The sequence below is a fragment of the Camelus bactrianus genome, chromosome 3, assembly GCF_048773025.1.
Source record: "Camelus bactrianus isolate YW-2024 breed Bactrian camel chromosome 3, ASM4877302v1, whole genome shotgun sequence".
Taxonomy (NCBI): domain Eukaryota; kingdom Metazoa; phylum Chordata; class Mammalia; order Artiodactyla; family Camelidae; genus Camelus; species Camelus bactrianus.
The window spans coordinates 107,783,790-107,800,265 of NC_133541.1; the positions used below are offsets into that span (position 1 = coordinate 107,783,790).

Sequence of the window (16,476 nt, forward strand, 5' to 3'; positions counted from 1 at the left end):
TGGTGTGGAGAGAGTGGCTGGGGGAAGGTGCAGTGGGTGAGCCTGTGGCCAGCTTGCCCATGGAACGGCTGTGGTGAGGGCAGCGAGCCCGTGAGGAGCTGTGGTGGGCCGACTGTTGTCAGGTGGTTGGTTAAGAGGCTGCGGTGGCTGGGTGACACCACAGACCACCAGGACAGATAAAAGAGAATAGCCTTCCTTGAGGTCATAACAGTCTGACAAACATCCATCATGGTGTTAAGGGGCCCAGTTCAGAGCCCTCTCTGAGAACATTCCCCCATGCTAACCAGTGGAAACCCTGAACTTGACCCAAAGGGACTCGTCTTAGTCCACTGTTGGGGAGAAGCCCGGCCCTAGAACACTGTGGACAGGAAGGACGGCCCACACACCTTTCAGTCCCCTCCGACCAAACCCTGGGCTCTCCTTCCTCTCGGGTCGTCCTTCACTTACATATTCTTTGGGGCGAATGCAGGCTGGGCCATTTGGTATCCATCCTTCACCAATTTATAGAACTTGCTGTTCACCAGGATGCCAGGGTAGGGGTTCAGTCCTGCAAAGGCAATGGTCATGTAAAAGCCCACACAATCACCTTCCCCCACACCCACGTATAGGTGTGGAGGGGCTTGGGGTGAAGGGTCCCACCAGGACTCTGATAACAGAACAGCAGCTCCTCTTAACTGTTCTTAACTATGTGTCAGGCACTGCAGGCTTAGGAACTCCTAGGAAGTTGAAAGCCTTTGCCTGGGCTCTGTCACACCCACAGGATTCTGGCACGGGCTTTGGAATAAAGTTGAAAGAGAAGTGCATTGAAGGGCTGAGCCCAAGTCCCTGTGCCTAGTGTTCCCAAGTGGGAGCTTCATCTTCAAGGGTGTGCATGTTTCAGACAATCCGGGGAAACAGCATTCTAGGAAGCAGCAACTGCACAAGCAGACAGGCAGAGGAGCTGCTTGGAGGGAGTGCCTGTTGGGGTGGAGGGTCTGCCCAGCCCACACAGGAGCTGCAACACTTTGCCCATCTGCCCAGCCACCAGCCCTTGCTCTACCCTGACCATGGAGCATCCTTAAACTAGCATCCTTCACAAGGGCTAGAAGACCAGATAACCAAACAGGAGTCAGCCCAGGCTGAGCCTGTGCTGGGCCAGTGGCTCACCAAGTGAGAAGATCTCCCAGAGGAGGATACCGTAGGACCAGACGTCGCTCTGAACGGTGTAGACACAGTCAAAGATGCTCTCTGGGGCCATCCATTTCACAGGTAGGCGGGCCTGGCACAGGAGACCCCAGTCACCTTGGACCCAGGCTCACCAACCCCTCCCCTGCCCAGCCCACCTGTCCCAGCACTCACGTTGCCCTTGACGATATAGTTGGAGTCATTCATGATGTCCCTAGCCAGCCCAAAGTCCCCAATCTTGGCCACACGCCCACTGGTCAGCAGAACGTTTCGGGCTGCCACATCACGGTGGATGCACTGAGGAGAAGCACTGCGGGGTTAGTTTCGGCCCCTCCCCACCTGAGCCCAAGGTGCACGAGGAACAACCAGGGCCCCAAAAGTCTTAGGGTCCTTGTTGACGGGGTGGGCATCAGTTTTGGTCCCGCATCCTGGTTTCTATCCCTACCTGCTACCAGGCCTGAGGAAGTTTAATGTGGTCAATCAGTGTTTAGAAACCACGACTCTGGCCCCCTGGCCCTGAGCAGCAGAAGCTGACTTGGAGATAGGTGGTCTGCTCTGGCCCAGAAGCGATAAGCCCTGGAGCTGTCAGCAGTTTCCGGCCCACAGCGCTTCCTAATAGTACCAGCAGCTGCCACCTCCAGGGCCTTCCCTAAGCATGTGCACACACTGGAATCCTATTTCACCCTCTTGCCATCCTGGGATCGTGCCCCGGTGTAGAAACAGGCTCAGAGACTTAACAGTTGCTCAAAGTCACACAGCAAGTGGCAGAGGCAGCAATCAAGCTCTGGACTCCCAGGTCTGTGCTGCGACCCTCTCCCTTTTCCTCTTCCTCATCCTCACGGGGGTTCAGTTGTCTCCCTGCCCTCCTGAGTAACCACATGTGGGGACCCAGTTTCCAACTCACGTTCTTGGAAGCGAGGAAGGCCATGCCCTGGGCCACCTGGCTCGAGAAGTGAAGCAGGTCACACAACTCCAGCGGCCGCCCGTCCTCCTTGTCCAGGTCTGCCGGGGAGAGAGGCATCAGGGCTGTCCCAGCCTGCCCCTGCCCTGCCCAGCCAGGCCCCAACAGCCCCAGTACCTCCTCACCTTGCTCAGAGAACGAGTCATTTGAAGAAGTGGAGACCGGCCTCATCTCCACATAGGTGTCCACGCCCTGGCTGGAGAAGCCGCTGTCTCTGAAAGGGACAGAGGGCGCGGGGCTGGTCAGTCCCCGCCATGGCTCAGGCCTCTCCCAGCCTCTCAGCAGGGAAGGGAAGGGGGACCTTGGGGTCGACCTGAACTTCCTCTTCTGACATATGCTTTCTGAGTGATCAGTGATCCCTGCTTAGCTGTCCAGGGACAGAGCTTAGAACCTGTTGTCTTTAGGCAGCTCTGCCTGTTAGAAAGTTCTTCACTGTTTCTAATGCTAACCTGGCCCTGGGATGTTCCTCCTCCTGATCCTTGCTCTGCCCTCAAGACCCATCTCCCTTACCACAATAAAGGTGTTAAAAAAAAATCCTAAATAAATAAAAATTAAGAAACACAAAACACAAAAACTCCCTCTCTGTCTACACAGTGGCTCTCACTACTGGCTTCACATTAAAATCGCCTGGGGACTGCCTGATACCCGGGCCACTAGACGAAAGTCTTCAGAAACTGTAGGGGCAAAACCCTGTCATTCTCGCTTTTAAATCTCTCCAGGCAATTGCACCATGCAGCCTGAGCTGAGGCCCGCTGGAGTAGAGTAGGACTTGAACTCATTCATGTGCATTAAATCACCTGGGGAATCTTACTGAAATGGAGGTTGTGATTTAGCTGGTCTGGTGGGGGGGAGGTGGGGAGAGGCTGAGGTTGTGCTGATAACAGCTCAGAAGCCTATGAGCCTGTGCTTTGTGTAGCAGGTGACATTGAGAAGCACAGCTCTGCAGACTGAATATACTGCTCCAACCAGAGGGGAGCCTGGACTTCTCACCTCCCGTCCCTGCTGTGACAGAGACGTCTGCCTTGACAGTGTCCATGCTGTAGTGCTCCCAGAGAAAGAATCCAGTGTTTTACATATGGTCTAACCATCAGAAAACTAACCCCTCCCTCAGTCTAGAAACTATACTTCCATTAATGCAGCCTAGGACCCCATAAGCAGGATCGGTTCACATGCCACCTGCCCTTGAAATCACCTGACTCTGAAACCTTTCCCCAATCTGCAGATTTGAAGGTGGAAGCTGGTTCTCTTTCAGTTGATGTGGCCTCAGTGTCCTGCCTGCCGAGGCCCAGGGTGAGCCACCCTCTCAGAGGGGTGTCATAGAATCAGAAGAGGAAGCGGATCCTGCCAGCCCCCATATCTGAGGTCACTGGATGGAGTGAAATGGCCTCCTTCCCCTTTTCCTCCCCAGACTTGTTAGCTGACAGTGTGCTAGGATGGGAGCCCCGTTCTCATCCTGCTGTGGCCCCCAGCAGCCCGACTCTGAGACCCCACAAGCCCCAAGAGCGAGACTTCCAAGAGAGCAGTGTGGCTCAGGTGAGCACTGGACCAGGAGTAACAGAGCAGAACTCCAGCCAGGCTCCGCCTCTGCCCCCTACTCACGAGGGACACGAAACTGGCCACTTCCTCTCTCTGGTTCCCCATGTAGCTCTTTCCGTCTGCCTCTGGGTGGCTTCCAGGAATCACAACGGTACAGAACGACAGAGCGGAAAGACCCTGAGAGGCTCAATGCCCTGACGGCTTGCTGGGAAAACTGAGGCCCAGGTGGACCAGGGATCTGGTCGGAACTATGCCATTTTACCTCTTCTCACCCAAAAAACCAACAGGCTCTGTCCCACTTCTCCACAGCGACGTGGGGGCCAGGTGTTGGCTATGCTCCAGCCCCCTGCAGCACGTGCTGTGGGACAAACAGGGCGCTCACCCCCGAGACCTGCCCAGCTCTGGCTAGGGCCCAAATGGATCCTGATTGATCTTTCATGTACATTAAAATGATGACGTATCATTAACCGCTGTCTCCACAGGACTGTGAACTCCCTCATCTTTGCCTTCAATACTCCCGGAACAGCAGGGGCTCAAATTTTTGTTGGATGGTGGAAATAAGTAGGAAAAACACTGAGCTGCCTGTACAATGTGGGTGGCTACTCCCCACAGCACAGATGGGAAGGCGAGGGCCACATAGCTACCCAGCCCTGAGCTGGCTTTGGGGACAGGCTCGGGGGCCCCACCTCCCCGTCCTGGCTGGCCTCCTTCCAGTCCTTTGCCAGAGTACTACCTGTGGATGTATTTCTTTTCCAGGGGAATGTTCTTGTAGCCAGCGGTCACCTCAGGGTCCTGGCCTGGGCTCAGGCTGGGAACCAGCATAGCCTCAGCCTTCCTCCGCAGAAAGTTGAGCAGATCGCCGTAGCAGCAATACTCGGTGATGACCAGGACAGGGCCTAGAGCAGCCGAGAGAGCAGGGTGAGTGCACCCCCTAACCCACTCCCCATGTGCACAGAAACGTGGGGCGAGGGGGCAACAAGAACCTGGACTGGGACTCAGAATCCCCAGGTTCTAATCCTGACTATCTGTGAGCAGCTTTCTGCTTTACTGGGCCTCAGTCAACCTATCTGTCTAAAGCAGAAGAATCTCCAAAGAACTGTAACTGAGGAATTCTTTCTTCAAAGGAAATCTCTGGCAGTTCCATACTGGTCAAAGCTGCCGTAGGAAAAGAGGATGGGGGGGACTGGGAGTCCCATCAGGCCCTGGGGCACTTCTGTGGACCCCGTGGTGAGTGTCCAAGCATTTTTGGGTAGGAGCTTCTTAAAAGGTAGATTGGAAGGCATCACCCCAGACCCACAGCATCAGACTCCCTAGAGCAGAGCCCAGGGATCTGCATGCACTCTTAGCTCCTTTTCCGGGTAACTCTGATGCCCACTGATGTCTGAGAGCCCCTGATAAGAGCTCAAAGAACTATTATCCATAAGCAACTTTTGACCAGTCCAGGCACCTGGCCTAGAAATTTAAGGGATGCTGAGACAGAGATCCTACCTTCACTTAGAGGAGATGGGAAGGGAAAGATGGAGTGGGTAGCCCTGGGGCCCTCAGACATCCAAGAGGCTCCAAGACCATGGGCCCCCACGCCTGCCAAGGCCCCTCACCTCCATGGGTGCAGGCTCCCAGAAGGTTGACTATGTTCTCGTGCTGGCCCAGGTGACTCATGATCTTCAGTTCCGACATGAGGGCCTCTTTCTCGTCAGCGTGAGCCGTGGCTGGGAGATCCAGAGGAGTAAAGCAGAGGATACCCAGATCCCCAAAGCGATCAGAGGTCAAAAGAGGCATGAGAAATGCAGACACACAGATGGGAATTATGGAATGAGAGAGAAAGAGAGGAGAGAGAGCCTGTCACTGAGCTGGTCTTGGGTGGCAGGAGGCCAAGCTGTAGCCAGGCTCTGACCCAGGGTGGCCTGTGCACCCCAGCTCCTTTGGGGCCCAGTCAGAAGCCCTTCCACATCCAGGAGTTCGAGGGAGCCTGGAGCTCACATAGGAAGCCTAGAGTCCTCGCCTCAATCCTGGGCTCTGACGGGCTGAAAATGTGGGTGATGCCCTTGTGACAACAGGGCAGGCTCCCCTAGTCTACACCACCTCCCACCCACTCCCCTAAATTCCCCAAGCCCTTCCCTCACTCACACTTCAGCATCTTCACAGCCACCTTCAGGACAGCATCTTCCTTGCCCAGACCAAAGGCTGTGGCTTCTACCACCTTCCCAAAGGCACCGGCTCCAAGGGTCTTACCTGTCACACACACAGGCCCCCTTAGGTCCCCAGGGGCCAAAAGGCCCTCTGAGGGCCCGCAGGCTGCCTTTAGCACACGCTGGCCCTGTGACGGGAGGGCGGAGATCCCTGCTCACCGAACTGCAGGTTGTTTCGGGGGAACTCCCACTTCTCGTTGTACGGCAGCTGGGTGGGGTCGATGAAGGTGTAGCTGTTGCCCTCGTAGCTCTCGATGATCTTCCAGCGCACCTGGTACTTGGGCTTCTGCAGGAGGAGGGGAAGGGAGCACGTGTCCGCCAGGCCTGGCAGGTGGGTCTTGGATCTCATCCCGACCCCAGAGGGCAGGGGTGGGCAGTCCCAGAGCACAGCAGGAAGAGGTGAGTGTGGTCTGTGACTTGGTGAGAGGGGCTGAGTCATCCCATGCCCCTGGCACTGACAGCCCAGTCCCCGCCTGGCTTGGCCTGACCACGGGACCATCCCTTCTCCAAGGCTCGGTTTCCCTGTTTATTGAAAGACTTGCACAGGACCACCTCTGAGGGCCTTGAGAGCTCTGATAATTTGGTAATTCCTGAGCCAGGAAGGAGGGTGGAACTGTACATCTATCCATCCATCCAAGTATTATTATTTTCAATTGTGGTAAGACACATCACAAAATTTACCGTCTCAACCATTTTGGGGCATACTGTTCAGCAGTGTTAAGTACATTCATATGGCTGTGCAATTAACCTCCAAACCCTTTTCACCTTGAAAAACTGAAACCTTGTACTCATTAAACAACTCCTCTCCATTCCCACCTCCCCGGAGCCCCTGGCCACTTATCTCATGAACCTGACAGTTCCAGGTACCTTGTACAATTGGAATCATGCAGTATTTGTCCCTGCGTGACTGGCTTATTTCATCTGCCATGATGTCAAGGTTCATCCATGCTGTAGTGTATGTTAGCACTCCCTTCCTTCCTTTTTAAGGCTGAATAATTTTCCCATCCAGACATTTCCCTGAGTACCTATTTTTTTCGGGCACTGTTGATTCAGAGGGGAACAAGACAAAGTCCCTGTCCCAATGGAGTCTGGTCCTAGTGGTTAAGACAGGCATTTAACTCCCATAAATACATACGTGGGAAATTTTCAGTGCTATGAAGAAAGTAAAGCAGGGTAACAGGATAAAGAACACCGGGTCGACTGAAGAGGAGTCAGGGAAGGCCCCTGAGGAGGTGAGAGGGTGTCAGCCATGGGGAACAGGGCACTTGGGGGACACACTTGGCAGGTGCAGGGAAGAGGTGTGGAGGCCTGGAGGTGGGAAAGGTCCTGGCAGGTCTGAGAGGCTGGAAGGCGCTGTGTGGCTTGAGGGGAGCTGGGGAGGTTTCGGAGGCAGGAAGATCTCAAGGGCAAGGAGAAGCCCTTGAAACTTGACGCAGGTGAGTGAGGCATCTGCCCTTACACGGTTAAAGGACCAAGAGAGAGAGACAGTGTCCACAGGACAGTAGCATCTGGAGGACCCAAGTTCCTCCCAGGCCCTCCGTGCTGTTCCACTCAGCCATGTGGAGCCTGATCTGTGGAGGGGCAGCTGCCTCTCTCTTTCCTGCCCAGGGTGGCAGCTGCACGGGGGCATCATGCCAAGGGGTGCCCATGAGAAGTGCTGATGGAAGACCGAGTTTAGGTGGAAAGTGGAAGCTGGGCTAGGGTGGTGGAGGACACTGAGGCCCTGGGTCAGCAGTCCAACTCTCTTTCCGGCCAGTCCTGGGGGACAGGGACCAGCTGGGTTGTGCTTAGCAGCTGGGCTTCTCTGTGGGGCACCCAGCTGGGGGTGGAGGGAGGTGGCCTGTGGCTGAAGTCTCGCCAGGTTAAGAGAAAAGACTCCAGAGAGCCATAGGGAGGAGCTTCCAGAGGCTAGTTAGGGGGGAAAGACCGCAGTTAGACGTAAGGAAGAACTTCCAGCTTCTGATTCAGGAGGGGAGACTGGGTAAATTTAAAGACATCCTTGTCACGGCTTAGATGGAGAGGCTGAAACAGGATAGGAAGAAGTTCCTGAGTGTCAGAGGATTCAAACCCTGCGTGTGGGCAACTTCCCAACCCAAACGATGGAGACAGAACCAGGAAGGGATTCTTTGGCCTCCCCTGGCCACTTCCATCTCTAGGAGCCACTGTGGCAAAGGCTGTTTTTGCTCCTCACCACTTCTTCCTCCGGCCCTGCCGCTGGGCCTGAGTCAGCCCCCTCCCCACCCCACCCCCAGAAGGGCAGGGGATACTGGGGGAAGGGAGGGGGATCAAGGGAGGGAGAGGTTGCCTGGCTGGAACCTGACCTCTCTGAATCTCAGACCCTATACCTGGAGGAGGACGCAGCTCTCTCCCGCCTGCCTCAGGCATCCCCACTCCTCTTCCCGAAAAGTGGCCAGCAGCTCTGCTCAGCCTCTGCCATCCCTAGAAAGGGCTCCTGTGTGACTCCTAGGGGCCTCTACCGAGAAGGGCCAGTCCTCTGAAGGAGACCCCGACGGGGAGGCCGGGATGGGCCTCCACAAGCGGTTTCCTGATCATGGCAGTAGGAACAGTAATGTTATCAGCGAGTGCTCCTTGAGCACTTCCTGTGAGTGGGCGCTAGGCTACACACTCAACTTGCGTCATGTTATTTATTCATCACCACAGGCCCAAGGAACTTCCCCTTGGCTACTAAGGGGCATGGAATCATTTAGGTCCCACAACTCCCCATCTAGGCCTGCTGCTCTGGGCGGGCAGATGTTTTCTGTCTTAGGAAGATGGAGACCTGAACAATTCCCACCGGAAATCTTGGGGACCCTTCTGGGCATCCCCAGTATACCACCAGTCCCCCGAGCTCAGTTCTGACCCCCAGAAGCCCAGCCTCCCTGGCCCCTTCACTCCTCCCTGCCTCATACCTCCACACATCCCTCCTCCTTCCAGCCTGCTGACTCCTGCCCTTTTCTCTTCCTCCTTGGCGCCCCCGTCTCTCTGGGGGCCAGAAAGGCGATGACTCAGCCCTGAGGCAGAAGCAACCCTTCCCTCAAACGGGGCTACCCCTCCCCTCCCCCCAGGCCAGGGCAGCCAGGACGGGCCAAGCGGGGTCCCCAGTGAAGGGCAAGTCTCAGAACCCCACGGGGCAGAGCAGAGGACACTTGGACGGCAAGCCCTGAGGCAGGGCATGACCATCCTGACCCGTCATGGTCTTGTGCCATGGGATGCCCTCCTTCTCTTGGCCTTGGGTGGGCTCAGGGGCCAGTTGAATTTGCTGGATGGGACAAGAGGTGACTGGGAGGACATGTTCCAAAAAAGGTCCCATGGAGGGTAAGGTGTCCCGACACTATGGCTGGCCAAGGGGGCTGAGCAGCCTAAAGTAGAAAGGAACCTGGAAGGGGAACTGGGCCCTTTTCTGGAATCTCTGCAGGGCTGAGGAGGCAGCTCTGTGGGGCACTGGGAGGCAGTTTTCGGCTTCATATAAGAAAGAACTTTGCAACAGAGCTGCCCAGAGAAGGAACGGGTGGCCACGAGAATGAGTGAAGTCCTGTCCCTGGAGGTGGGCAAGCAGGGCCAATAACCACCATATGTAGTCAAGACGCCCAACCTCAGATACCCGTCCAATCCCGAGTCATGCGCGAACTCGGGTTCCCCAGTCAACTTCCTGCAGGGATGAAGCTGAGCAGTTTCCATGCTGAGCACTGTCCATGCCCAGCACCCTCCTACGTCCTCGACATGCATTATCTCATTGAATCTTCAGGACGGCCCAAGGGGGTAGGGGCTGCCATTATCAACCCCATTTTACAGATGAAGAAACAGAAGCTTAGAAACACCAATTTTCCTAGAGTCTCAGAGACTAGCAAGGCAGAATTTGGGCCCAGATCTGTCTAACTCCTAACCCCTGGCTCTTAAATTAGACCATCAGTAGGCTCCTGGCATGTCAGAGGAGGAGGGCTGTTAAAGGTCACCCCATCCCATGGTACAGGTGAGGAAACTGAGGCCCAGAGAGGTCAATGAGTCATACCAAGTTCACATGGCAAAAGAGTCTCAGAGCTGGGCCCAGATCCCTCACTTCTTGACCTGGGCCCTGGATTTTGGAGGCTGCGCTCAGCGCAGCCTCCTCATGCTGGAGCTGGATGAGCAGACAGCCAACCCTGTGGGCCCCTGGGTACCTCCACCCTGCCATCTACCTGTCAACTCCGAGTCCTCTCCTCACACGACAACCCCCAAGGCAGGTATGGGGAAGAGAAGGCAGCAAAGGGGCCCACAAGGTGGGTTATTCACCCCTAACTCACATCACTCCCTTGTTCACATTCACTGAGACTTCAGGGCAGGGTTCAATTCATCAGACCACCACCCTGCCCCCACCTGAGTTCTCTTCCAGGCATCAATATTTCTGGAACTCCCCCTCACCTTCCCCCCGCCTGCCTCTTTGTACACATTGCCCTCCCCGCCACAGGTACCCTTCTCCTGAATCTTGTCTCTCCACTTGCTGCTAGCCCCATCCTCCAAAGTCTGTTCCCCCAGTGCCAAGCCACCTCCTCCGAGAAGTCTCCCTTCCCTGCCAGCCTGAAGAGATCCCTCCACATCTGGCCTCCCACTGCCTTCTGGCCTGGTCCTCTCAGTGCCTGATTGCACCAGACATGGTCTTCTGCGTAGGGAGGCAGTGAGGCCAAGTAGTGGAGGGGGATGAGGGGGGACGGGCTCCGGGGGACGAGGCAACAGGGCCCCCGGGGCAGGTACCGCAACCTTGCCGAGGCTGTTTTCTTACTGTAAGATGTTGATTGCTCTAGTCCCTGTCTCCACACTGTTGTGAAAATAAGCATAAGTTGATTGGATGTTTCGCAAAATGGTTAAAAAACATGGTTTTTTAAAAACCAGCTTCTGCCATTGACCAGCTGTAGACTAGGGCAACTGTCTCAACCTTTGGGAACCTCAGCTTCCAACCCTGTAAAATGGGGTTAGTGATACTACCTACGTGCCGTGGCTGTGGAGGGCAGTAAATGAGAATGCAGGTAACACACTTCATAAAAATGCCCCTAAAGTCACTATCACTGAGCACTCAAAGTGACAGGCCGTGCACTAAACCTCAAAATGCAAGGAACAGCAGCTTTGACTAATTGTATTATTACCATAATTAAGAGGATGACGGTGGACAGGCCTTCCCATCCACTACCTCACCTGCCACCTGACAGAGACAGGCCTGGCCCCGTCATGCCCTCTCTGTATGTCTGCAAGCCCCCAGCTAGGACTGGATCCATGTTCACTCTCCTGGAACCCACTGCTCTCCCCACTGCATCTTTCCCTCTGTAACCCACGCCCTCACTTTCATGGCCAGTTGATAACCATCTTTTGCACTAGACAGCGAGCCCTGTGAGGGCAGGACCTCAGAGTCCCTGAGTTCTGTCTCACCCAGCCACTCACAGTGGCATACAGGAGGTGCCCACTAAAGGGCTGCTGGCTGGCTGAATAACTGGCTGACAGATGAGTGGGTATTCAGCGGATGAGGGGTGGCTCCCCGCAGCCTGGTGGCGCTGCCCCAGGGCCCGGCTCACTGGGGTGCCTGGCTGCCCCCACCCTGCCCGGGCTCACCTGCTTGTACTTGTACAAAAGCAGCACGAGCAGCAGCAGCAGCAGCGCCATGATGCACAGACAGGCCATCAGCACCGGCGTGAAGAGGGGCTCATCCAAGGGCTGCGTGTGGGCTCCTGGAAGGGGCGGGACAGAGCGGTGAGCCGGCGGGAGGGGCCTCTGACACCCCCTGCCCCTACTGGAAACAGGCCAGCTGCCTGGAACACAGTAGCTGTCCTCTCACCAGGAAGCCTGCAGACCCCTCCAGTTCTGCTCATGCTCAGCCCCAAACCCTGCCCAGACTCACAGTCTCTGTGGCCGGGGGAGCGCCTCAGGTCACTGCACCCTGCCAGTGCAAGGAGCCTGTGCGGCGGCCTGGCCTGGGGCTCAGCCATGACTTGCACACCTACCCCAGTGGGGAGGCTCACCACCGACCCCTCTGAATAGCTCGCACAGAAAGACCTTCTAAAGGTCAGGCTGCAATCTGCCTCCCCAGCATTTTCTGCGGCTTCCCTGCATGACCTTCGAAACCACACAGCGCTTCTGAGAGTCTGAAAGCCAGGCTCATGGACCCAGGGACTCCTCTTCCCAGATCAATAGCCTTAGTCCCCTTGATGTGTTTGGAAGGACATAATTTCCATCCCCTGGCCCAGATCAGCAGCGTGAGTCTGAGGCCCAACCGCACCTCTGCCACTTCTCCCAAAGCCTCAGGTTCGTCATACCCAAAGTGGGAAGGAAGACTGTCCTAACCTCCTAAGGTTATGTGAGTTTATTGCAATAATGCCATGTAAAGAGCTTAACATGATGCCTGGCACAGTGTAAGCCTTCAATAAATATTGGCTTTATATTTATTTGTAATATACAACCGCCAGCTGCAGGACAGAGCAGCTGAGGTGGTGGCACGTGGGGTCCGACCTCAGCCACTCTTGCTCCAAGGCCAGCAGCTGGGGCACCTGGCGGGCTGCCTCTGAGCCAGGCAGAGGCTTCTGCTCTGTCCTCTGTGGGCCCAGAGAGCCTCACCGGGTCCTGGCACACAGTGGGGGGTTGAACTTGCTTGTTAGAGGCCTGGGGTGGGCCTGTGCAGCCTCAGTCCTCTCAGAGGACTACCCCACATTCAACTTTTGTGCAGCGCAGAGAAAGATGCCGCTTCCTGGAGACAGACACTACCGCCTCTGTGCCAGGGCTGGACAGCAGCCCCACTCTCGCACAGCGGCCCTGAATGGCACAGGAAGGGAGTCTGGGAGGGACAGAGAAGGCCATCAGTGGTGGCCCCGGGGTGGGGGTGGGGGCCTGTGTTCATTTACCACCTGTCCATATCACCAGACTCTAAGCTCCGTGGAGGCACTGCTCCCCTGCACCGAGCATGTGCCTGGCACGCAACAGATGCCAAACACACACCTGTGAATTACTGAGTCAGTTAAGTGCAGGAACATGAGCAGAGGGAGGGGCCAGACGAGGCTGTGCCTGCTTCAGGCTGCTTGCTTTCTGGACCTCACGTCTGCTTCCCCTCTGTTCTCCCCATGGGTTCTAGACTTCCCCATTTCGCCACTTCAGGAGAGCTCTGGTCAGGAGGGGCCTGGAATCACACCCGGAAAGGTAGAACTCGTTCTGGCTGGGATTGGCCCTGATTCCTCCCCCTCCCCCTCCTGGCCTGGAGGAGGCAGGTCAAAGGCTCACCTACAGAGATGGGCCAGAAGGCCTGGGAGCTGTTCCCCACGCTATTGTGGGCCCTGCATTCATAAGTCCTGTTGTGTTCCAAGGTTCCCGTGGCCAGCAGGCTCTGGACGATCACCTTGTGGAAGGGCTCCTGGCTTAGGACTTCAGGGTTTGGGTCCTCCAGGACCAGCATTTGGGTCTCATCACATCTGGGAAAAACAGCATGTGGCTCAGAGTTACCAGGGGCCCAGCCCCTGCCCCAGCCCATGAGCCTGGATGATGAAGGCAGGTGGAGCCCACTTACCTGTCAGTGTGGCCCCTGCACTGCACCCATGTCACACTGGGCTGGGGGTACCCAGAGGCCTCACAGAGCAGGGCTTTAGAGTCATTGATGAGGGTCCACGTGACCTTCACCTCTGGGGGGTCTGAGACAGAAAAGAAGAGCAGAGGAGGGAGGGATCAGCCCCAGAGGCCCCAGGTTCCCTCGTCTGACTGCCCCACCCTAAGCCTGCTCTCCCCCTCCCCAGCCTCCCCTAGCTCTTCTCTCCAGCAGTCCTGCGAACCCCATGTCCCCAAGCCCTGCTCCATCACTCACATAGAAGGGTGAGCTCAAAAGTCAAGGACTCCTCGTGTCTGGCATTGCTGGCCAGGAAGGAGTAGCGGCCGGCCTCAGAGGGCTTCAGGCGAGGCAGGGTGAGGACGGAGGTGTATCTGCGTGAGAGGAAAAGCCCTGGTATGGCCCCTGTCAGGTAAGTGGGCTCAGACCACCACCTTCAAGGGCTTTGTTTCATTTTTGGTAAAGTGTCCAGGGCACAAAGGCATTGGCTGAGCCAGGTATCCAGGCTGGGTGCCGCTGAGACATGGAAAAACCACCAACCCAATTTCCTTAATTGCCTCTCTCATCTGTAAAGCAGTTTTGTTCTGAAGTTTAGTAGATGTAAGTCTGTAAAGTGTTGACACTGGGAAGCACGTCACAGGCCTAACTGAATGCACCTACTTTCACCACCATCACTGAGTTGAACAATCCCTGCTAAAATGCCAGCTCCCAGGTCAGCTTCCATCCCTAAAGCGCCAACCCTGCCGAGAGGGACTATGAGAGGGAAGAGAGGCAAGAAGTAGCCATGGGGCTTCAGAGACCAGGGCTCAAGTCCTGATGTCGCCATTTCCTAGCTGTGTGACCTTAGACAAGTACTTAACCTCTCTGATCCTTTGCTTCCTTTTCTGTGAGGGTGACACCTATGGTAATAATTCAGACTTGGCCTGAGGATTAAAGGGATATGTATTCAGACTGCTTGACAGAGAGCCTGCCTATGAGAATGCACACCCCCAAGATACGGTAGAATTGTTGAGGATACAGGATCTCCCAAGAATATAGAGCAGAGGGACATACTAATTTGATCTACATCTTAGACACAAATGAATGACATTGAGGTTCTACAAAGTCAAGGAAAATGAGACTCAGAAAAGGGAAGGGACTTGCTCCAGGTCACACAGGACCCAAATGTCCTGACACGCGGCTGAAGCGTTCTCCAGCTGGCTGTGGGGCTAAGCAGATGGGAGCTAATAGGTGGTACCTGTATGTGTCCTTGATGGTTACAAAATTGAGCTTGGGTTGGTGGCCAAAGAAGGGTCCCTGATAGGTCCAGTTAAAACCTTTCAGGCTCGGGTAGGCTTCCACCTTGACTTTAAGTTCGAGCTTCTCACCCACGGTCACCTCCTGGAGGAGGTTCTGCTCAGAAGTCAAGTTCAAGTAGGCACTCTCTGGAAAGCAGAACACACAGAGCTCTGGCGTTAGTGGGAAGATGCCCCAGTTTGTTCATTTGGTGATGTGCCCAGTGATCTAGTCTTTCAGCTAGACCCTCCCTCAGCACCTACTGTGTGCCAGGCACACAGACCCCACCGCCAACCAAGACTTGCCCTCTGACATCTCTTTTCCCACTATCCACACCCCCAAAGCCCAGGGCTCTGAACTCTTCTGAGTTCCTGGGAGAACCTGGGCAAATTCTTCTCCTCCTTGGTGCCTCTACCTCTTTACTTATAAGATGAAGAGAATGAATATATCTATGTTGATGTAAGTTTTTGAAAATTTTTCTAGCAGTTAAGAAAGTCTGCTTCCCCCATCCACATACCCTCACCCATTTCCCCTTTTTCTGATAGCTTATTCAATGCAGCTTCCATATTCAGCTCTGAAGTGGGCTTGTGACCCAGGCCAGCCAATCAGGGTAATCTGTCCCCTTTGGACCAGTGATAGGTTTAGGGTAGGCACATGAGTCCATGACACTCATTTCCACGATTTTTGTTGGAACTGTGGGAAAAAAGAAGCCCTCATTCCACTGGAATCTCCAAGCTTGGTGCTGCCCCACAAGACAAACAGAGCTGAGAGTTGGGAAGCAACAGATCCTTGTCCACATCTGAACACCTAGATCCAACAATACCTGAAGCTCATATCCATGGGTTTTGTCACTATAAAGCCAATAAAATCCTCTTTGATTAGGTCAGTTTGAGTTCGTTTCTGTCATCTATATCGCAGGAGTCCTGACTGGTGAATGAAATGTTGCGTGAATGAAAATCAAGCTGCTCTGACTGAATCTCAGGCAAAGGAGTAGTGGCAAGAACCCCCATTCACTCAGCCTCTCTGTGCCTCTTATGGAAGTCCTGAAACGCCTTCTTAAAATCCCAAGGCTTTACAAAAATCCCTGGACTAGATGATCTCTAACAGCTCTTCTTCTTACTGCAGTCTATGAAATCTAAAATTCACTCTTCTACCCTGTGACGTGCCTGCTCAGAAAACCCCCATGACTCCCCATCACCTCCACTATTCAGCTTGGCATTCAAGGCTCTTCTCAAGCAGGTCTCCCTATGCCCATCTAGCCATCTCCCCTCTTCCTACGTACACGCACACACACACACTCAGTTCTCCATCCATCTCGGTCTCCCAACATCTCCTGAACACACCCGCGGTCGTTCCAACCTTGGATGCTGTGCTCAAATCGTTTCCTCTATCAGGAACCCTGTCTTCTTCCTCTCTTCTACTTAGCTCCTTCTCATCCTTCAAGACTCATCCCCATCAGGGAGGCTCCACCCGTCAGTCCAGGCTACCAGGAGCTCTCTCGCCACTGGATTCCTGTTGCCTTTTTTTGCTTTCTTTTTCTTTTTTAAATTGGGGTATGAGTTGATGTACAATATTATAAAAGTTTCAGGTATACAACAGTGATTCACAGGATTCAAAAGTTATACTCCATTTATAGTTATTATAAACTCTTGGCCACACGCCCATGTTGTACAGTGTACGCTTGTAGCTCATCTTGTGCGTAACGGCTGTACCTCTTTAGTTCCCCGCTCCTCTGTGGCTCCTCCCCTTTCCCTCTCCCTACTGGTAACCACTAGATTGTTCTCTATATCCATGTGTCTGTT

At 54.8% G+C, this 16,476-nt stretch overlaps 1 protein-coding gene across 1 annotated transcript in view; it reads right to left on the reverse strand.

Moving 5' to 3' along the window:
- CSF1R (colony stimulating factor 1 receptor) overlaps positions 1-16,476 on the reverse strand; it is a 33,053-nt gene that overhangs the window by 1,406 nt on the left and 15,171 nt on the right. The window contains exons 8-21 of the mRNA XM_010961779.3: positions 14,637-14,823; positions 13,658-13,773; positions 13,367-13,487; positions 13,084-13,271; positions 11,428-11,543; positions 6,010-6,136; positions 5,789-5,893; positions 5,260-5,370; positions 4,395-4,557; positions 2,251-2,339; positions 2,069-2,166; positions 1,339-1,461; positions 1,147-1,258; positions 448-547 (exon numbers count right to left, since the gene is read on the reverse strand). Of these exons, the coding sequence (XP_010960081.1) occupies positions 448-547; positions 1,147-1,258; positions 1,339-1,461; positions 2,069-2,166; positions 2,251-2,339; positions 4,395-4,557; positions 5,260-5,370; positions 5,789-5,893; positions 6,010-6,136; positions 11,428-11,543; positions 13,084-13,271; positions 13,367-13,487; positions 13,658-13,773; positions 14,637-14,823 (1,756 nt within the window). The remainder of the gene's footprint in view (positions 1-447; positions 548-1,146; positions 1,259-1,338; positions 1,462-2,068; positions 2,167-2,250; positions 2,340-4,394; positions 4,558-5,259; positions 5,371-5,788; positions 5,894-6,009; positions 6,137-11,427; positions 11,544-13,083; positions 13,272-13,366; positions 13,488-13,657; positions 13,774-14,636; positions 14,824-16,476) is intronic.